The sequence below is a fragment of the Aquila chrysaetos genome, chromosome 16 (assembly GCF_900496995.4).
Source record: "Aquila chrysaetos chrysaetos chromosome 16, bAquChr1.4, whole genome shotgun sequence".
NCBI lineage: Eukaryota > Metazoa > Chordata > Aves > Accipitriformes > Accipitridae > Aquila > Aquila chrysaetos.
This window is the reverse complement of record NC_044019.1, coordinates 4,875,801-4,896,339: the sequence shown is the minus strand read 5'-3', so window position 1 is coordinate 4,896,339 and position 20,539 is coordinate 4,875,801. Positions and strand designations below refer to the sequence as shown.

General features: G+C 65.5%; 2 protein-coding genes across 3 annotated transcripts in view; both read left to right on the top strand.

Moving 5' to 3' along the window:
- Nucleotides 1-6,561, top strand: part of AHDC1 (AT-hook DNA binding motif containing 1) — a 51,578-nt gene extending 45,017 nt beyond the window's left edge. Inside the window, 4 exon segments of the mRNA XM_030038583.2 lie at nt 892-932; nt 1,458-2,314; nt 2,316-6,033; nt 6,036-6,561. Coding sequence (XP_029894443.2) covers nt 892-932; nt 1,458-2,314; nt 2,316-6,033; nt 6,036-6,517 — 5,098 coding nt within the window. The 3' untranslated portion in view covers nt 6,518-6,561.
- A 790-nt stretch (nt 6,562-7,351) lies between these two features.
- LOC115351645 lies at nt 7,352-9,250 on the top strand. Of its 2 annotated transcripts, XM_030038584.2 has the most exons (4): nt 7,352-7,714; nt 7,784-7,954; nt 8,134-8,429; nt 8,730-9,250. In XM_030038584.2, exons 1-4 carry the CDS (start codon nt 7,473-7,475, stop codon nt 8,945-8,947), a joined length of 927 nt encoding a protein of 308 aa, XP_029894444.1. In that variant the 5' UTR covers nt 7,352-7,472; the 3' UTR covers nt 8,948-9,250. The 2 variants fall into 2 exon arrangements, 1 of the variants encoding a protein (XP_029894444.1); XR_005934107.1 differs by having other exon boundaries at nt 7,356-8,114; nt 8,177-8,705; nt 8,822-9,250.
- Nucleotides 9,251-20,539: the final 11,289 nt, after the last annotated feature.

The following is a 20,539-nucleotide window of genomic DNA, read 5'->3' as shown; positions in this document are numbered from 1 at the left end:
GGGTGGGCTGTGCTAGTGGGTGCATGGGTCCCATGCCGGGCACCCCAACCCACCCGTGGGTGCCTGTGCAACACCCCCCCCCCCGACCTCGCTTGTGTCCCCGTTGCCAGTGAGGGGAAACTGAGGCAGACGCAATGCGGGTGGTCCCCGGGGGCTGCTGGCACCGGGCAGTGTCACCTCGGGTGGGGGCAGCAGCGGTGCGTGGGCTGTCCACGGGTGGGTGGGAAGGAGGTGGGGCGGGGGGGGGGGACACAGACACACACGGACGGACAGACGGACGGACCGCAACATGCTAAGCCACCTCCGTGGGCAAAAAACTTCCCCCCCCCCCCCTTCCCCTCCCCTCCCTCCCCGGTCTGTCCGGTGGCCGGACCGGGGCGCTGGGCGGCGGGGGGGGGGGGGGGGCGGGGGCCGGGCCGGGGCGGCGGGCGGGAGCGCGGCTCGCCGGGGACACCTAGCGGCAGCACGGCCGTAGGGCCCCCCCCCCCCTTTTCCCCCCCTTACCGCCCCGGGCCTCCCCCCCCCCCCCCCTTTCCCCGCCCCCAGCGCCCCAGCCCCGTGGAGGGGTTGGTGGTGGTGATGGTGGTATTGGGAGGGGGGGGTAGGGGGGGTAAAAACCTGTCCCCTCTGTCCCCCAGATTGGAGGCAGCTTCCCCCCCCTTTTCCCCGTCCCCGCCCCGCTCGCAGCCCCGACGCCAGGGTGATGGGCGGGCGCTGCCCTCTCGGCTGTGGGAGCTCGGGAGGATCGGCCCCTGGTATGTCCCTTGTAGGGACTGGTGCTGCGAAGAAGCCGTGGGCGCGGTGGGCACCCAGGTGTTCCCCCCACTCCCCCCCACCCTCCCCACCCCCCACCCCACTCGGGGCTAACCCTCGGCACCCCTTCCTTTGCAGAGAGCTCAAGTGCAATAGCAGGAGCAGCAGCAAAGCCGAGGGTAAGTCCCAAGCCCTGACCCCGCGATGCCCCCGAACCCCCCAAGCCCTGCCCCACGGGGGAATGGGGCAGCCCCAGACCCCCCAAGCCCTGCCCCACGGGGGAATGGGGCAGCCCCGGACCCCCCAGCCCAGCCCCACGAGGGGATGGGGCAGCCCCAGACCCCCACAGACACAGCCACCCCGCTTCCCCTTGGAATTGGCTCTGCGCCGGGGCGAGCCGGGGGTTGGCACGGGTGGTCCTGCCGTGGGGAGGGCGTCCAACCCCCCCCCCCGAGCAGGGGAGGGGGCCTGACCCCATTTCCTCACCGCTGCGGCGGGCAAGGGAGGAGGCTGGGGGCGGCGGGGGCAGGTTCCCGCAGTGCCAGCCGGGTCGTCGCTGGTGATAAGGCAGGGACGAGCCGGGGGGGGGGGTGAATGCGGGCACCCCGTCTCCAAGGGCGGCGGGGATGGAGCAAGGCACTGCCGGCTGCTTTTGGCCGGCGGTGCCCTCGGAGCCTCACTGTCCCCCTCTCTGCCCCACGCAGGTCCCGGTCTCACATTCCCCGACCCCCATGTCAGCAACTGCTCGGCCAAGCGGCACGCGGGGGAGGAGGAGGTCAGGATGCGCGTGAAGCCCCCGGGCCCAGTGGTAACGACCAGCGTTGTGCGTGGCTCGCCCGACTACGTCCGAGAGCCCAAGTTCTACCCGCCGGGGCACCCGGCGCAGCGGCCCCCAGCCTGCCCGGCGGAAAAGGCCTTATCCTGCAGCGTGCTGAGCTTCCCTGAGGGCTCGTGCCCCGCGCTCGGCCGGGAGCACCAGGCAGGCTCGCTGCTGCACGGCGACCCGGCCGACCGGTGCCAGAGCGTGCACGGGGGCACCAAGGCGGCGGAGGACTTGCTGGGCTGTGCCGGTGAGCCCCGGATCCTGGGGGGCAGCGCGGAGGAGGCAGCCGCCCGCGATCGGGCGCCTAAAACCTTCCCCAACGCGACGCTGGCCTCGGGCCGCTGCAACGTCGACAGCATCCTCGCCTTGCTCCGGAGCAAGTGCGGCAACGGGCACATCAACCTCCACCCCGTGGTGCAGCTTATCGACATCATGAAGGACCTCAACCGCCTCTCCGAGGACCTCAAGAGCAGTGGGGTGCACCTGGACTGCGGCAGCCTCCGCGGCGGCGGCGGCGGTGGCCACGAGGACAGCCGCCTCCTGCCCGCCGACCGCGACCTCCAGTACAGCTTCTTCTCCTCGCCCTCCCTGGCCAACAGCATCCGCAGCCCCGAGGAGCGGGGGGTGCTCTGCAAAACCGAGCCGCCGCGGCATCCCCGGCCCCCGGCCCGCGATGGAGAAGCCGACGGCGGCGGGGGGAGCGCCCCGCAGCCCCCCGGCCACAGCGGGGGCATGGGGGGGGGCCTCCAAAGCACCGGCGGAGGAAGCCGGTTGCTCCCAGCCCGACGCCGGCGATTACTCGGACCTGGCCGAGGCGGACATCCTGAACGAACTGGCCTCCCTGGCGTGCCCGGGGACGCAGCTGCTGGAGTCGCAGGCGATGGAGCCGCAGCCCCAGTTGCTGCCAGCCCAAGAGCTGGACTCCCAGTCCCGGCTGCTGGATTCCCAGTCCCTCGAGTCACAGCCCCAGCTGCTCGATTCGCAAAGCCTGGAGCCGCTGCCGGAGTCTCTGGAGCTGCAAAACCTGGAGCCGTTGGGGTTGCAGTCGCTGGAGCCGCTCTCCGAGTCGCTGGAGCTGCAGTCGCTGGAGCCCTTGTCCGAGTCGCTGGAGCTGCAGTCGCTGGAGCCGCTGGCGGAGCCGCTGGGGCTGCAGACGCTGGAGCCGCTGCCCGGGGCCCTGGAGCCGCCGCTGCTGGACGCGCGGGCCCCGCTGCTGCCCGCCGAGCCCTCGCTGCTGGAGGCGCAGCCGCTGGGGCCTGTGTCGGAGCTGCTGGAGGCGCAGCCGGGTGCCGGGGACCCGCTGCGGCCCCACGGGCTGCAGCCCCGGCTGGGGGGGTGTCCCCTGGGCGGCGTGGTGAAGCGGGGACCCTGCGGGGGCCGGGGGGCCGGGCGGTGCGGCGAGGACCACCGCAAGTACGCCCTGCGCCGGACAGACAAGCCAAAGATGCTGTGCCGCCGGAGGAGGGCAGGGCGAGGGCGCCGGGCGGACATCGCCCCCGAGAGCCGCGTCTTGTCCCCCCTCGCCCTGCCCGCCGAGGTGCCCCCCGGGCCCGAGGAGCCCGGCGCCCCGCTGCTGGCCCCCCCGCCGCCAGCCCCCGCCACCCTGGACCCTGACGAGGTGCCCAAGGCCCCCGCGACGGGGAAGAAGAGCAAGTGCCGGGGGGTGAGGAAGATGGTGGTGAAGATGGCCAAGATCCCCGTGTCCCTGGGGAGGAGGAACAAGACCACCTACAAGGTGTCGTCGCTCAGCAGCAACCTGAACCTGGAGGGCAAGGAGCTGGCGGCCAGCAGCTCCATGGAGCCCACGCCGCTGCTCAAGATGAAGAACAACGGGCGCAACGTGGTGGTGGTCTTCCCCCCCGGCGAGATGCCCATCATCTTGAAGCGCAAGCGGGGCAGGCCCCCCAAGAACCTGCTGCTGGGCCAAGCCAAGCCCAAGGAGCCCGCCCCGGAGGTGAAGAAGAGGAGGAGGAGGAAGCAGAAGCTGGCCTCGCCCCAGCCCTCCTACATTGCCGACACCAACGACAGCAAGGCCGACTACTCGGATGTGCTGGCCAAGCTGGCCTTCCTCAACCGGCAGAGCCAGTGCTCGGGGCGCTGCTCGCCGCCCCGCTGCTGGACCCCCAGCGAGCCCGAGTCCATCCACCAAGCCCCCGACACCCAGAGCATCTCCCACTTCTTGCACCGCGTCCAGGGCTTCCGCCGGCGCGGCGGCAAGGCGGGGGGTTTCGGCGGGCGCGGGGGCGGCCACGCCGCCCGTGCCGCCCGTTGCTCCTTCAGCGATTTCTTCGAGGGCATCGGGAAGAAGAAGAAAGCCCCCGCCGCCCTCCACGCCGACCCCGTGCACCCGCGCAAGCGGGGCCGGCCGGAGCCCGACCCCGTGGGCAAACCCAAGCGGAAGCGACGGGCCCGCAAGAACGGGGCACTCTTCCCCGAGCCCAACCCCGGGCAGAGCTTCGGCGACGGCCCCGCCGAGTGGGCCGGGGGGGAAAAGGGCAGCCCCTGGGCCCCCCACCACGGCCACCCCGGCGGCCAGGCCGGCCGCAATGGCGGCTACCAAGGGGCCGAGGCGAGACCCTTCCACGCCGCCGGGCTGGAGTCGGGCTCCTCCGGCCGGGCAGGCTTCTACGCCGGGAGCGCGCCGTCCTCGCAGACGGAGGCCGGCCCGGAGAGGCACAGCCTCTTCACCGGCTACTTCCGCTCCTTGCTGGATTCGGACGACTCCTCCGACCTGCTGGACTTCGCCCTCTCGGCCTCCCGCTCCGAGTCCCGCAAGTCGGCGGCCGCCTACACGGCCCCGCCGGCCGCCCTGCCGGGACAGCGGGGCCTGGCCGCCTACCCGGCCCGGGGCGGCAAGGTGGCGGCGGCAACTCCCGGCACCGAGGCCGCCTTCCACGCGGCGATGCAGGGCCGGCCGGCCTTCCCGCCCGGCCGCGCCGCCGCCGCCGCCGCCGCCGCCGCCGCCGCCGCCGGCTACGGGGTGGCCCAAGGGTCGTCAGAATGCCGGGGGGCCGAGGCCTTCCCCAAGCTGGCGCCGCCCTCAGCTGTCTCCCGGTCGCCCACGGCTCACCCGGCGGCCAGCGGCACCCCCGGCTACTCCCCGTACGGCAGCTACGGCGCCGGGCAGAGCGTGGCACCTGCCAGCGTCTTCCCGCCGGGGAAGCAGTACCCGTCGGCCCAGGACTGCCCCAACAGCAAGGACTGCAGCTTCGCCTACGGCAGCGGCAGCAGCCTCCCGTCCTCCCCCAGCAGCGCCCACAGCGCCGGTTACGCGCCGCAGACGGCCGGTCCCAGCCTGCCGCTGGGCAAAGCCGCGTTCTTCAACAGCGCCGAGCAAGGGGGACAATTCTCCAGCGCGGCGCACACCCCGTTGCGCTGCGATAGCCGGGCCAGCACCGTCTCGCCCGGCGGCTACATGGTGCCCAAGGGTTCGGCCTCCTTTCAGCCCTCGCCCGAAAATTGCCGGCAGTTCCCTAGCGCCGCGCCGTGGGCTTTCCGGCAAGGCTACGGCGGGCTGGACTGGAGCTCGGAGGCCTTCAGCCAGCTCTACAACCCGGGTTTCGAGTGCCACCTCAACGAGCCCAACGTCATCCTGGACATCTCCAACTACACCCCGCAGAAAGCCAAGCAGCAAACCGTCTCGGAGACCTTCTCCGAATCCTCCTCCGACAGCACCCAGTTCAACCAGCCGGCCGGCTACCGGCGTGCCAACAGCGAGGCCTCCTCCAGCGAGGGCCAGTCCAGCCTCTCCAGCCTGGAGAAGCTGATGATGGACTGGAACGAGGCGTCCTCCGCCCCGGGCTACAACTGGAACCAGAGCGTCCTCTTCCAGAGCAACTCCAAGCCCGGTCGGGGCCGACGGAAGAAGGTGGACATGTTCGACACCTCCCACCTGAACTTCTCCTCCTCCTCCTCCTCCTCCTCTGTGTACCCCTCCAAGAGGAGCACGGGACCCCGGCAGCCCCGGGGGTCCCGGGGGGCTTGCGCCTCCAAGAAGGAGAGGGGGACGGGCAAGGCCAAGTTCCCCACCAAGTCGCAGGCGGTCAACCCCCTCTTCCAGGAGAGCACGGACCTGGGCTTGGACTACTACAGCGGGGACAGCAGCATGTCCCCCCTGCCCTCCCAGTCCCGGGGCTTCGGGGTGGGCGAGCGGGACCCCTGCGACTACGCCGGCCCCTACTCCATGAACCCCTCCACCCCCTCGGACGGGACTTTCGTCCAGGGTTTTCAGAGCGACTCGCCCGGTTTGGGGCAGCCAGATTTGGAGAGCAAGCACTTCCCTGCCCTCCCGCACCAGCTGGCAGCCCCCGGCCAGCAGACTGTCTTCGAGGCCGGCTTGCAGAAAGCCTTCTCGCCCAACTGCTCCCCAACCTTGGCCTTCAAGGAGGACCTACGGGCGGGCGACATCCGTAAGCTGCCCGCCTGCGACTCGCTCAAACACAGCATGCAGGGGGGGGGCCCCTGCCGCACGCCCCCCACCTGGCTTGCCGCGATCTCCCCATGCCTCAACCGCACTACGACTCCCCCAGTTGCAAAAACCCCCCGTACTGGTATTCCCCCAACGCCAGCACCCGTAGCCCCTCGTACGACGGCAAAGCGGGGGCCGGTATGCTGGTAGACTTCATGGGCAGGACGGACCCCCCATGTCTCAACCCCCACTTGAGCAGCCCGAGCGGCACCCACCCCTCCAAGGGCGAGAAGGAGCCCTTGGAGATGTCCCGGGCTCACCACCGAGGACCCTACGCTTGTCCCTTGATCAATGACTTGAACATCTCCCCCGTACCGAGAGACTCAATGCTGCAGCTGCAGGACAACTACAGGTACCCCAGTTTTGCACCCCAAGGGCACCCCGTCATGGCCCCCACCCAGAAGAGCGGGTTTTTGGGACCCATGGTAGAGCAACAACACCCCGAGGACACTTTTACGGTCACCTCATTGTAGTGTCTGCTGACGTGCCAACCGGACAACGAGGTTTTGTTACAGGGTAGGTGGGGGAGCCCCTCGGGGCGAGGGTGGGGGGGTGGCAGGGGTGGGGACGGGGCACCCCTGGGCCCTTCTCATCGTCTCCCCCCCCTCCGTGTTGTGTTTCTTTTTCAGAGGTAATTTAGCCAGCACTTTTTTCTGGAACACTTTTCAAGTTCTGTATTTAACTGGGATTGGAACCGTTTGTTTGTTTTCTAAAAAAAAAAAGAAAAAAAGGAAAAAAAAGGAAAAAAAAGGAAAAAAAAAGTCAAAAAATAAGTGAAACGAAAGGAAAAAAAAATAATAACGGACGAAGAGAGAAAACCCCCCGTTTTTTCCCCCCTCCGCACTCAAACCCACTCCGCCTGCCAACCGCCTGGCTCTGCTTTCCGGACTGCCGCCCCCACCTCCCGCCCCGCAGCAGGACAATCGGACGGACAGACGGACGGACGGATGGACGGCGCCGGCCCCCGCCGAGCCCAGGGCAGGGGCGCAGGCAGGGAGGGCAGGCAGGCCGGGCAGGAGGCGGCCGTGGGGCCTGGGGGTCAGCGGCTGGGTGCCCCCTGCCCGCAGCCCGGCCGGGGGGCAAGGGCAGCCCCCTCAGCCGCCCCTGGGGGGGTCTGGTTGGGGTTTTTTGTTTTTTTTTTTTCTTTTCCCTCCCGTCCGCTCGCTTGCCGGGGGTGTTTTTCTTGCCGGATGGATGCCGATGGGTGTTTGGGAGAGCTGACCCCCACCAGGCTCTGGCAGCTTCGCCAGCGGGGTTCGGAGACGCCACCGTCACCCGGTAAGTGCCACCCAAGTCCCCTCGCTGCCCGATGCCCGTCCCCTGGGACGGTGGTGCGGGGTTGGGGGCCGGGAGCTGGGTGCGGGGGGGGGGGGGGGCAGCGGGGGTGCGCCGGGTGCCCTGAGCTTTCTGGTGGGCTTTCTAACTCAAATGCACCCGGTGAGGTTTGCCCACTGGGTGCCCCCAGCCCCTTTTGGGCTGCAAGCATTTGGCCTGGGTGTTTCCCCATGGCCAAGCATCAAACTGGGGACCTCGTCTGCCCCAGTGTCTGTGGGTGGCTGGAGCCCAGGGTGTGGGGTGCTGGAGTCAAGGGTGGTGGGGTGCCGGGTGCTGGACCCTGGACGTGCCGGAGCTGCAGGGGTGTGGGGTGCCCCAGATCCCTGGGTATGTGGGTGCCAGACCCCTGGATATATGGCTAACAGATGGGGGGTGGGCAGGACCCCAAAACCCTGGGTGTGTGGGTGCAGATGGAAGGGTGAGCAGGACCCCAAAACTCTGGGTACATGGGTGCCAGACCCAGGGTGGGCAGGACCCCAGACCCCTGGGTGCATGGCTGCTGGATGGGGGGTGAGCATGAGCCCAGACCCCTGGGTGCATGGGTGCCAGGTGGGCGGTGGGCAGGACCCCAAAACCCTGGGTGCGTGGGTGCCAGATGGGGGGGGGTGAGTAGACCCCCAGATGCTGGGTATATGGGTGCCAGACCTGGGATGGGCAGGACCTCAGACCCCCGGGTGCGTGGGTGCTGGATGGGGGGTGAGCGGGTCCCCAAAACCCTGGGTACATGGGTGCAGGGTGGGCAGGACCCCAAAACCCTGGCTGCGTGGGTGCCAGACCCCTGGGTGTGTGGGTACCAGATGGGGGGTGAGCAGGACCCCAAAACCCTGAGTACATGGGTGCCAGGTGGGGGGTGGGCAGGACCCCAAAACCCTGGGTACGTGGGTGCAGGGTGGGCAGTGGGCAGGACCCCAAAACCCTGGCTGCATGGGTGCCAGACCCCTGGGTGTGTGGGTGCCAGATGGGGGGTAAGCAGGACCCCAAAACCCTGGGTACATGGGTACCAGGTGGGCAGTGGGCAGGACCCCAAAACCCTGGGTGCATGGGTGCCGGGTGGGCAGTGGGCAGCACCCCAAAACCCTGGGTATGTGGGTGCTAGACCCCTGGGTGCGTGGATGTCAGATGGGAGATTGGCAGGACCCCAGACCCCTGGGTGCATGGGTGCCAGATGGGGCATGAGCAGGACCCCAAAACCCTGGGTGCGTGGGTGCTAGACCCCTGGGTGTGTGGATGTCAGATGGGAGATTGGCAGGACCCCAGACCCCTGGGTGCATGGGTGCCAGATGGGGGGTGAGCAGGACCCCAGACCCCTGGGTGCATGGGTGCCAGGTGGGTGGGTGAGCGGGACCCCAGACCCCTGGGTGCGTGGGTGCCGGATGGGGCATGAGCAGGACCCCAAAACCCTGGGTGCGTGGGTGCCAGAGCTGGAGTGGGCAGGACCCCAGACCCCTGGGTGCGTGGGTGCCAGATGGGGGGTGAGCGGGACCCCAGACCCCTGGGTGCATGGGTGCCAGGTGGGTGGTGAGCAGGACCCCAGACCCCTGGGTGCATGGGTGCCGGATGGGGCATGAGCAGGACCCCAAAACCCTGGGTGCGTGGGTGCCAGAGCTGGAGTGGGCAGGACCCCAGACCCCTGGGTGCGTGGGTGCCAGGTGGGGGGAGCGCAGGCCCCCAGCCGCTGGGGCGCAGCTCCATCCCTCCACCCCGGGGAGCCGGGGCAGGGAGGTCTCCTTGCCACCCAGTCGCCGCAAGCCCCACCGAGTGGGTGGGCACCCACTCGGCGCAGTGCCGAGCCCCAACCTCACACCCGGCACCCCCGGCTGGGCCGAGGGGCCACGGCGGTGGGACGCTCACCCCTCTCTCGCCTCTCCCCCCCCCAGCCTGCCCGCCAGCCACAGCACCCTCGGCCCCGCACCCCGCACCCGTCCCGGCCACCGGAGCAGAGAGGAGAGGAGGGGGCCGCTGCCAGCGGGGTGCCCCGGCCCCGTCGCCCCCCGCTTTGCCCGCCGGCCCCCACCTTGGCCGTGGCGCCGGCGCCGCGTTCTCTCTCCTCCCGGCCAGAAGCAGAGGGACTCTTTAATTTTGATTTTTTTATTTTATTAATTTTCATTTTCTGCACAAAACCAGCAATTGTAAATACTTTTGAAGAAAAGAAGTAAAAAAAAAAAATGTTTAAGGAAAAAAAAATCTTAAAAAGCTGAAAATTCACAAAAAAAAAACCTAAAAGAAGAGAGAGCCACACACCGGAGGGAGAATCAAAAAGTGACCGAGAACAGAGACCTAAAGCGACCGAGAGGTGAATATGCAGGAGAGAAGAGCAAAAACCCACCAGTATGCACTGAGAAAAATTTATTTACAGATCGATCGACAAAAAAAAGAAAAGAAAAAAAAAAGTAACAATAACCTATTTATTGTATATAATGTTTTATTATAAATCGTGTCTTGTATATTGCATTCTGTACATCTGCTGTGGTTTTGTGGTGTGCAACTTCCGCATGGGTTCCTTGGGTTTCCGTTGCCTTTTTTTAATGACGATGATGATGATTTGAGTTTTATTTTTATTATTATTAAGAAGAACGAGGCGGGTTTTTTTTGGCAGTACACACCCAAAGATCCAAATTTGTATAAAAAAAAAAAACAAAAAAAATTAAAAAAAAAAAAAAAGAAAGAGAAATCAATCACACACCCTCTTGGTGGGGAGGGGGAGCCGGGGGGGGACCGGGGCGCGGGCCGGGGCAAAGGGGGGGGTCACCGGCTTTCTCGTGGCCCCCAGCATGGCGGTGGTGATGAGCTCAGGGTGTGGGTGCGTGCGTGGGTGCCAGGGGGGGCTTTGGGCTCCTCTCCTCCTCCCCCCCCCCAGTCCCCTGTGTGTGTCCCCCCCCCAGGGTTTGGCAACTTCTGTACAGCTTTGTGGATTGTGCAAAAAAAAAAAAAAAAAAAAACCCAAAACAAAAACAACAACAACAAAAAAGAAAAAACCACCCTGAAATGAAAAAAAAAAAAAAGACAAAATGCAAAAAAAAAAAAAGGGAACCCCCTCCCCTGGTCAAAATAGCCCCCCCTTTCCCACCCCTCCTGTGCTCCCCCTCCCCAGCTGACCCGCGCGGTGCTTGTGCTGCCCTGGCCGGAGCGGCCCCCCCCCGGCAAGATCCCCCCCACCCCGGTGAGCCCCCCGCGCCCGGCCCCCCCCCGGCCCCCGCTCTATCCCCTCAACTGGTCTTTTTGTGTTATTTAGGAAGGAATTTTTAATAGGCACTTTTTTTATATTAAAAAGAAACCTATATATTGAGCGATGCCCGCTGCTTTCTTGCTTCTCTTTGGGGGTGGCACGACCTGGTTGTGCCGGGGTGGGGGGGGGGGGGGGGCTGGAAGGAGACTGACACCCCCCCCCCGGATTTGGCGGGGGATGCCAGGATCTGGCCTAAGGTGGGAATTGCAGCGAGAAAGCTGAATTTTGGTGCAAATTGGGGTGTGGTATGGCACGAGGTGGTCCCGCTGCCGCTCCCCCCCCGGGATGGGGTGCCAGTGGCGGTCCCGGGGGGGGGACACGTTACCCCAGGGTGGCTGGAGCACGCCAGGGACCCGCTGCCCTCCCCGATCGCCTCGTGCTCGGGGCTGTGGGTGCACGAGTTATTGCTTTGGGGGGGGCCTTTGCTGCACAAGATGGGTGCTCACCCCTCCCTGGCACCCATGGGGCACCCTGGGTTGCACGCGGGGGGGGGGGGAACACACACAAGGCTGCAGGCAGCTTCATGGTGATGGATGGGGAAAGCGCCAACACCATAAAGGAGCAAAAGGGAGGAAAATAAGCCAAAAAAAAAAAATCAAAATAATAAAAAAAAAAATCCACCAACTTCCAGGACTGGGAAGATGAAGGCTGCAGCATCCTCCGGGCGAAGAGAGGGGGGGGGGTCGGGGTGTGTGGAGGGGGGGAACCAGCTACCTGTGGGTGGGAGAGGTTAGCGATCCCGGCGGGGTCAGGGCTGCTGCAGCGAAGTGCTTGTGCAGCGCTGGGGGGGCCGGGGGGGGGAGGCAGGAGGTTGCTATGGAGAAGAACACACGGTGCATACTGATGGCTGGGGGGGGGGGGGGGAGAGAGGGGGGAGCGGGGCTGCCAGCACCGCCGCAGCCTGGGAAGATGTCGGTGCTGTGCTGGGAGAGCTGGGGGGGGGATGCTGGGGGACCCCCTCCTTGCTGGGCTGGGGGACCAGCAAAGCCCCCCCCTCCTGCTGGGACAAGCAGCTGGGTGGCACCAAGGGAGCCCGGTCCAATGCAGCTCCCCCCCCCCCCCCATTATAGGGTGGTGAGGGGCACCCTGAGCACCCATCTGGGCATGGAGCCGGGCTTATGGGACCCCCCCCCGGCACCCCGGGGGTGCCAGGAGGGAGAAGGGGCTTTTGCCAGTCCCTGTGCCCCAGGTGAAGGTGGTTGGGTGTTTGGAGGGAGCTGTATTTCCACCACCCTTCCCTGCCCCAGGGCCCTGCAAGTGCCCCCGAGCGCTGCAGGGTGGGGGCTCAGGGGGGGCTCTGGGTGCTGGGGGGTGCTCGGCAGCATGGCTGCGTGTGTGTGCATGGGGTGTCCCTGCTGGGGACGACATGGGTCCCTTGGTGCAACCACATCTCTGCAGGGGCCAAACTGGGGGGGGGGGGGGGGGGGCAATGCTCCTCTGTGCCCCCCCGGGTGCCCCCCACATCAGGCAGGGCCCTCAGGGTGAGCTGGGGGAGATGCTGCGGGTGGAGGTGATGGAGGGGGGGGCTGGGGGGCTCTGCCGGCACAGGGGACCCTGCAGATGATGCCATCCCCCCTGGGGACCAGCCACGCTCATTGCAAGCACCCTGGTGCTGGGTGGTTTGGGGGGGGGGGGCACTTGCACCCCTAATGTCGCACACTGGAGCTTCGCCCGGCGAGCTCCGTCTGCTCCCCATGGGCTGGTGCCTGCTGGGCACCCCGTGGCCCCATCCAGGCTGGGACTGGCCCCACGAGAGCTAGTGGTGGCTCTGGGGATGCTGCTCACATCTAGCACAGCTGGTGGGTCATCCCCCCCCCCAGTACCCCCACAGCAGGGTGGCCGCAGCACTGGGAGGCTGCTGGTGGGGAAGGGATTGGAGGTTGGAGCACCCCTTCCCACGATCCTCATACACGGTGCGGGCAGAGTGTCATGGCTGAGGCAAAAGGGGACACCTCGGGGGGGGGCCACCCCGATGCTGTGCTCTCACCCTGGTGGGCACCAAACGTTCCCGATCGTGACATTGCTCAATGGGGAAACTGAGGCACATGAGCAGGGGAGGGGAGGACGGCCTGCCCTGCCGCTCTGCCCACGCCATGGCCGTGCCCGCATCCTGCACCCATCCTGCAGAGGCTGGACCCCCCAGCCAGCTCCCGCACAGCTACCCTTGGGGGGGTCTTTTAGGGGTGCGTGACCATTCCCACCTTGGCTCCAACGCGATGCTTCCCACAAGCATCAGATTTGCTCTTTTCCCCCCGTTTTTCCTCTCTTTCATTTCAGGTTGCAAAAAGCAGCATCAAAGGAGGACGAAATCCGTTGCGGCCTGATTAACGCCCGGGTAAGGTGGGCGCAAACGAGCACAAGACCACCGATGGAGGCACTGGGGTAAGCCGGGAGAGAAATCCCCCCCGGCAGGTAAATCCCGCCGGGAGGCATCACCAGCATGGCCACAGCCTTGCCGGGCACGGCCGGCTGCTTGGAGCACAGCTTGATTTTATTTATTTTATTTATTTATTTATTTATTTAAGACTCAATTAAATCCATCAAGCAGCGTGCGCCGTTTCTGAGGCTGAAAAACCTCATGATTGGGCTGATTGCTGGGGGTTTATCAGCACAGCCCAGCATCGCTGCCGCCGCACCCGGCTCTTGCTTGGGTTTTGCCAGCAGAGGCTGCTTGGTGCAGGGGGCGGAGAGGGGGGGGAAGGAGAAAAGACTTCAAAATTTGGTGGGGAAACGGTTGTTTTGCTACTTCTTTATTTGCATGGCATGTGCTTATCAAAGGTTTCTGGGAGCTGCTTGTGGGGGCACCCGGGGCGAGCCCGGCATGGCCGCGGTGCCACGCTGTGCCCAGGGTGATGTGGGATGAACGGGGAGAGGAAAGCCTGGTCCCCGGGTGCCTGGCTGTACCTGCTCGGCCATGCCGCCTCCTCGGGATGGAAATGATTATTTTAATTAAGCAGCTCTGCTGGGAGGAGGGTTCTGGCCTCTCATGGTGCTAACGATGCCAGAGCAGGCGATGGTGCTCGGAGCCTGGGGATGCTGCAGGACGGTGGGACGAGGGATGCTCCGTGTCCCTGGCACTGGCACAGGGGTCCAGGGCTGACCCCGGAGCCACTGCACCACGGTGAGCCGGAGCTTTGCCCGCATGTGCCATGGGGAGCGTGGCTGTAAGGAGGCTCGTTGCGCTGCTGCCGGGATCCGGCATGCGCCGGGAGGAAGACAGCTTTGCCGCCATTTTGACTTTTTCCATCCCCTTGGAAACAAGGCAGGAATTTGCCCTCCTCCCCCTGCCCTTCCCTCCTGCCCATCGCATGGGGATGGATCCGGGGGGGGGGGGACAAAACTGGGAAATGCCCCATTCCTGGGAGGTGAGGGCCGGCACAGAGAACGGTGTGCATGGATGCACACATGTTGCACACCCAGTCCCGGTTGCACCATCACCCCGGCACAGGGAAGCATGTGGGATGCCCGTACCCGTGCTGACCTCACCCCAGTACCGGCACCCGGCTCAGCCGCTGCTCACCGGCACCCGGAGCGGAGCAGAGCAAGGGCTGCGTTGCCCACCCCAGCCCTGGGGTCTTGTCCCGGGGGGCAGCGGTGGGCCCTTGCCTTCGCCCCACAGGGCTGGGGCCAGCGGAGCCGCCTGGAGCTGCCTGGGAGGTTTAGACACCCCCTTCTCCTTCAAATTAATGGCTGTGCCGTGAAGAAAATTGAAGCCATTATTCTTAGCTCGCATCCTTTATACCCACCAACTTCAACCACTTGACATGCTAATCACAAGCTAACGAGGAAGGGAGGCGATTTCCCACGTCAGACCTGCAATCCAGTGCATCTGGCGGCCGGGGTGGGGACCATCGCATGCCGGGGGCCACCGGCACCCCTGCCCCAACGCCTGCACCCCTGCTATCGCCCCGGCCCTTCCCGCCAGCAGCAGCCCGGCAAACAGCCCCCGTTAGCCCTGTTGAAGCCCCCCATGGCTGGTGTCACCCCATGTTGTCCTTGTCACCCACTCCGGGACAGCCGGGAAGGGGACGCGGGGCGACGGCGATGCTCCCCAGGGCTGTCCCGCCACAGGCAGCCTGTGCCGTGCCGCGTCCCCGCTGCAGAACGGCCTCTGTGCCGGCAGCGGGGGCGGGCGCAGAGCCCAGCTGGACGACCAGACCACCCCTGCTTTTCCCAGAGGAAGGGCCAGGCCCTTAGAAGATATTTCCACCACCCACCCCCCCCCCCCCTCCCCGTGTCCCCCCCATCCTCCTTCCGCTCCGCCAGCAGCAGCTCGGGTTGCCCATGCACTCCCCGCGCCGGGGTCCAGCTGAGCCCTGGCGCACTCGTTGCACCCGCCGCAGGGCTGCGCCTGCCCGTCCCCAGCCACCCCGGGCTGGATTCGGCCCAGCCGCCGGCCGGGCAGAAAGCTCTGGAGTCCATTAACATTCCCCCGAGCGATCTAATCCCCCCTCTCTGCCCTGGCTCTGGCTTTTACTTGGTTTTAATCAAGCCCAGCCTGGCGCCTTTTAAATAACCGGGGCGGATGGCACCCAGCTCCCTGCACGGCACGTGGGTGCTGCCGTCCCCGGTGTGGGTGCCGGCGCGGAGGGGGAGGCAGGGGCAGCCGGGGGCAGAGCATTTGCAGAGGTCTCCACTCTCCAGTAATTTTAAAAGGCATTTTGGAGCCGGAGGAGCTGAGATCAGCAGAGCGGGGGCCAGGAAAGCGAGGGAATAAAAGCAAAGGCTATTGCAGGGGTTGTTATTAATATTTGCTGGCTGATGATGGCGGTGGGGGGAGCCGGCACCAGGGAGTGGGCTGCGTGTCCGCCCTGTGGGGAAAGGGCAGGCTGGGCTTCCCATGAAGGGAGGGGGATTTGGCATCCGGATGCCTGGGTTCCTTCCTGGCACCCAGAGATGGGGGGGGGGGGGGGTGCAGGATCCATGCCAGCACTCCTGGGTCCTGCGCAGCCGCCGGTGGGGCCCCGGTTGGGGCGAAAGGCGATGCTCTCCGCACCGACGCTCCTAAATCAAAGTGTTGGGGCACAGCTAGGGCATGTTGGGGGGAGCCCGGACCCCCCTGGGGTGGGGGCACCCAGGGGATCCCCCCTAAACCCCTGGGGACCAGAAGGGTGCGAGGGGAGGGCACCCACGGCGCTCAGCCTCCAGGGGCTTCACCATGTCCCAGCTGCAAAGGGAGCAGGAGCCTGGGGGAGCAAAGTACCCGGGGGGGGGTCCTGGATGGGACCCCCCCGGCTGGGGCTGGGGGCTCTGCGGGGTCGTGGTGGCCTTGCCCAGCCATGCCCTGCGAGACGGAGCCGGGAGCCATGCCGGTTCCCCCCAGGCTGGCAGTGGGGCCGGGTGGGGGGGTCTGGGGGTGCTGGGTGGGGAGGCAAGGGGCAGCACGGAGGGTTTTGGGGGGCAAAGCATGAGCCAAAGCGTTTGTTTTTCCGGGGGCCCCGGCGGTGTGAGTTATCAGCAGCGGCAGAAGCACGGTGCTTCCCGGCCGGGTGTGTGCGGCGGCTCCTCAGGGAGGGATTAAGGGGATTATATTATTATTTGTTATCACTGAGGGGGGGAGAAAAAAAGAAGAAACCTCCATTGCTGGGAACTCTGCCTAATCGGAGCAGAGATTAGCTCTCTGCCTCCGCCCGGCCGGGCTGGGACGGCTCCTGTGGGCACCGGGGCTGTGGCTGCCCCTGCCCGGGATGGGGGTCCGGGGGGGCTCCCCTGTACCCATCTGACTGGCAGCGGGAGCCCGGCCAGGTGACACAGGGCCGCCGGGTCCCTGGGGAGCCACCTCGTCTGCGAGTCACATGTGGGACCAGATTTTGGAGGCGATGGTTACTGCCTGAAGCGGCCGGCAGAGGAAATGGCGGCTCCTTTTCCAGCCTCCCCTGGGACCGTGGGGACTGTCACCCTTGGCCGGGCACAGTGGCACCCCGGCTGTGGGGGGACCAGCCCCGTGGTTCGGTGGAGGGCAAGCCGGGAGTGATGCTTTGCCCCATGGATGGCGAGAGCTGCCACGAAGGCTTCTGGCGAGGGCGAGCTTGTGGCCGTGGTTTTCCATCTCCCCCGGCCACGGATCTTGGGGATTTTGGCAGGTTTGGGGGGAGAAGCACAGACAGGGGGTTGACAAGGGCGAGTGCCCCCAGTGACAGCCCAGCATCCCCGAAGGATGGGGACAAACTTGGCTGTGGTCCCCCCCTCTTGCACCCCCCCATGTAACTGGCTCCCAGCCCTGAGCCGCTGGGTAAGAAATGGAGCCCCGAGAGGAACCAAGATCGATACCCGGGCAGCCCCGGGGCTCCCACCACACAAATCTCTCCCCGCCATGGTGCTGGGATGCGTCGGCCGCCCTTCCTCCCCCTCGTCTGCTGCCTTCACCCTCCTCCTGCAGCCGCTGCGTGGCAGGCGGTGAGTGATGCCGCTGCCAGCTCAGCCCTGCCTGGCTCCGGCTCAGGGGGGGGCCGCCCCGGCCAGGGCTGCTGGGAAAGATGGGTGGCTCGGTGGGGCAACGTGCCATGGGGCGATGCGTCATGGGGTGACATGCCATGGGGCAATGTGCCATGGGGCATCCCCGGGGTGCAGGGGATGGAGGCTGGGCTGAGCCAGGGTGCTTCGGGGCATGCTGGTATGTGAGGATGCAGGGCGAGATCTTGCAAGTCAGCGTGGGCTCTGCCAGCCTGCTAAGAGGAGCAGGAGGATGAGGAGGGTCCAGCTGAGCCAGGTACCCATGAACAGCAAAGTTTCAGGGTTCCCCCCTCACAGCGGGGTCGTGTGCCCCATCCTATCCCCTCGTGTGACCATCAGGGCTGCGCTGCATGGGGCAGCTGGCTGGTACCCGTGGGCACCGCGGGTCCTGTGCTGCTCCCTGCCCGTCCCAAGCTCCACGGGGCTGTGAGCATCCCCTGCCCGCTGGGCTCCGGTGGGCTGGGGATGGAGATGTGCCGGGACACCCGGCACAGAGGGGCCACCTCTGCCCTGCTCCCCGCCGGCTCCACGGATGCCAGGGCAGGGTAGTCACACCGCGGGGGCGGAGGAGGTGTGGGACCACACCGGGTGCTCCGGGAGCCAGTTCACCCAACTCAGGACATCAGGGTATTTTTTTTCCCCTTCTTAAGCCTCCAGCTCTGTCTGCTGGGCCGGGAGTCCCCCAAGGACAGCCTCACTCATTACACTGCAGCTTACAAGTGCACATCTTGAATTTTTCTTTCCAAACCCCCAGCTTCCAGCAAGTGGAGGCCAAGCCAGGTTCAAACGTGGGGTGCAGGTTTGGGGCAGCCCGTCTCCAATTTTGCCTTGCCTGTAGCAAGGCTGAAGCCACCACCACCACTGCAGAAACCCGTCATTATAGCTGCTTCCGCACACCCTTTCCGCTGATGGACCGCGCTATTTTCTTTAGTCTTTTATTTACACTTTATTGCTCTTGTTTTTGCACTGGCAAGCGCTGCTGGAGTGCACAGAAATCCTTCAGATCTCGGCTGGCAGCAGAGCTCTGCCTAATCATAGTCATTATCTGGAAGCAGGTAATGGGCATCTTTCCCATGTTAATTTGAAAACAGAATCGGCGAGAGCAGGACACCAGGGATGGAGCATGCTCCCAGCAGCCGCCACTGCCTTCGGATGATTTCTGGGTGCCGGTGGCTTCGGTGGGTGCTGGCCGTCGGGCAGGGGTAGGTTTGGGATGGGAGCACACGCAACCCCAGGCACAACGGCTTGTGCCGAGCCTCGTGGCTCAATAAATCAGCTGGGAAGGGGCTGCTGGCCGGCATCCCGCATGGCCGGAGCCCGTCCTTGCTGCCGCAGCAATAAAATCCCCCGGCCTTGTTTTTTTGGCGGCGAGGAGGATGGCGGCTCTCCCTCCTCCCCGCGCCGCTGTCAGAACTTGCCCCCGGCTCGGCCCAGCGTGGCTGGGTCCTTCGTTAACAAGGACTCGTCCCTTTTATCCCCATCGGCGGGAGGGGATGGGGATGGAGGTGAGAGGCGAGGATTTCTCCCGGGGCCGGGAGGGGAAGGCTGGGTGGTGTTGGAGTTTCGTTTGCTGAGATACCATTAACGAGTGAGCAAAGGTTGCGGAGTCTCCATGGAGACAAGACAGCAAGCGAGACGGAGCGGGTGTGCAGCTGAGGTTAGAGCTGATTAGTAAATGTCAGCGGCACAGCAACTGCCCGCCACCACGCTGGCTCGGGGACCCGGCGGGCAGCGGGTGCCCTGGGCACCCCACGCACCCTCGGCACCCCATGTGCGCTGCGCATCCCGGGCACCCTGAGCACCCCATCCATCCAGTGTGGCCCACTGCATCCCGGGTATCCCGTGCATCCCGTGTGACCTGGACACCCCGTGTGTCCTGTGCATCCCAGGCACCCCGTGCACCCATCCATCCCACGTGCCCCATGTATCCCACGTGCCCCATGCACCCCAGGCACCCTGGGCACCCTAAGCATCCCACATGCCCCATGTATCCCACACACCCTGGGCACCCCATGTGTCCTCTGGATCCCCAGCACCCCGTGCACCCCATTCATCCCACACACCCCATTGCATCCTGTGTGCACCGTGCATCCCATGCACCTTGGGTAGCCCACGCAACCTTGGCATCCCACATGCCCCACACATCCCTGGGGCGCATCCAGGTGCCCCATGCACCCTGTGCATCCCATGCACTCCCTGCATGCAGGCACCCCAGCTCCCTGCTGCAGCCCAGGTTGATGCCAGGCTGTCACGGTCCATGGGAATCAGGGATGCAGGAGAAGCCCAAAGCACACCGTTGAGTGCACATTTCTGGAACATCCTTGCAGCTCCGGTACTGACAGCCCTGGCTCCTTTCCCGCAGGGAGCAGGGATGCAGCCGGAGCCGCTCTGCCCTCGTGCCACGCTGCTGCATGCTGCAGGGGCTCCTCGGCCATTTTGTGAAACACTGGGGGAGCTGGGGAAGGGGCACCCAAGACTCCCCGGCGGAGGGTGGGTGACTCCAGATTGCTGCTTGGCTGCCATCCCCAGGCAAGGACATGGCCGTGGCCTTGTGCGAGGCTGGGACGGCACGCCAGCTGCGATAAGCTGCCATCTCCTCCCTCCTGCAGAGGATGTCCACTCCTCCGTCCCTGGGTCACGCAGAGGAAGGATGAGGCTGGACCTGCTGGATCCCACCTCATTTTCAGCAGAAGCAAAGCCCAGGCTGAGGGAAGCAGGGTCGGGCTGAAGCCGGAGGGGATAGCAATTTGTGCCAGGGTCTGTCTGAGGTTATCAGGGGCTTGGACATGGCTGGAGCCCAGCCAGGAGGCAGGAGCAGCCCAGCTGCCCTTCCCCATCCCCTGGAGCATCATTTACCTCCAGCAAAATGCGGGGAGGCACCTGGCAGGCGAGAGCATCCCTCTTGCAGACAAACAAGTGTCAGGGGGTACTGCGGGGAGGGAGGGGGGTGGTGGATCCTGCAATTTAGCGGGTATTATTTGGCAGCTATAAACAGAGCCTCTCACACAGCCGGGGAGAGATAAAGGTTGCAGTGCAGATACAGATTAGGTGGTTCCCTTGAGGCTGTGACACCTTGAGATAGAAGCAGATCTTCTTCAAGGGAATGGCTCGCTGGCAGTCTGGAAAACCTGGAGCCGAGCGGCCTCCAGCAGCACCTCGGCCCTTGCCTTGCACCCGCAGGGGGAGATGGAGGGGTGCTGGGGGCGTCGGGAGGTGCTGAGCATTGCACCCAAGGTGGCTGTGCGGGAGGCGGGAGTGATGTAAAACGGGCAAGAATTGGCTGTTTGCAACATGCGCATGTGCCCATCTCACCCAGGAGGAGCCAAAGGAGACGGCGGCAGTGGCAGAGAGACCCCAGGAGTGGGCAAAGGCTGTGCCATGGGGCAGGGCACGCAGGAACTGCGGACAGAACGGGCAGGCACGGCGCACACCAGAGTGACCCCCAGGTTGCTCCAGTTGGGGCCACCAGCTCTGCCCGTCA

Excerpts from the sequence above, each read along its gene's own strand:
- LOC115351645 (XM_030038584.2), top strand. The coding sequence starts at position 7,473 with ATGCACCCGGTGAGGTTTGCCCACTGGGTGCCCCCAGCCCCTTTTGGG. Across the intron at positions 7,715-7,783 it reads CCAGATCCCTGGGTATGTGG|GTGCAGATGGAAGGGTGAGC; the intron begins GTGCCAGACCCC and ends CTGGGTGTGTGG. Across the intron at positions 7,955-8,133 it reads GGTGGGCAGGACCCCAAAAC|CCTGGCTGCGTGGGTGCCAG; the intron begins CCTGGGTGCGTG and ends GGACCCCAAAAC.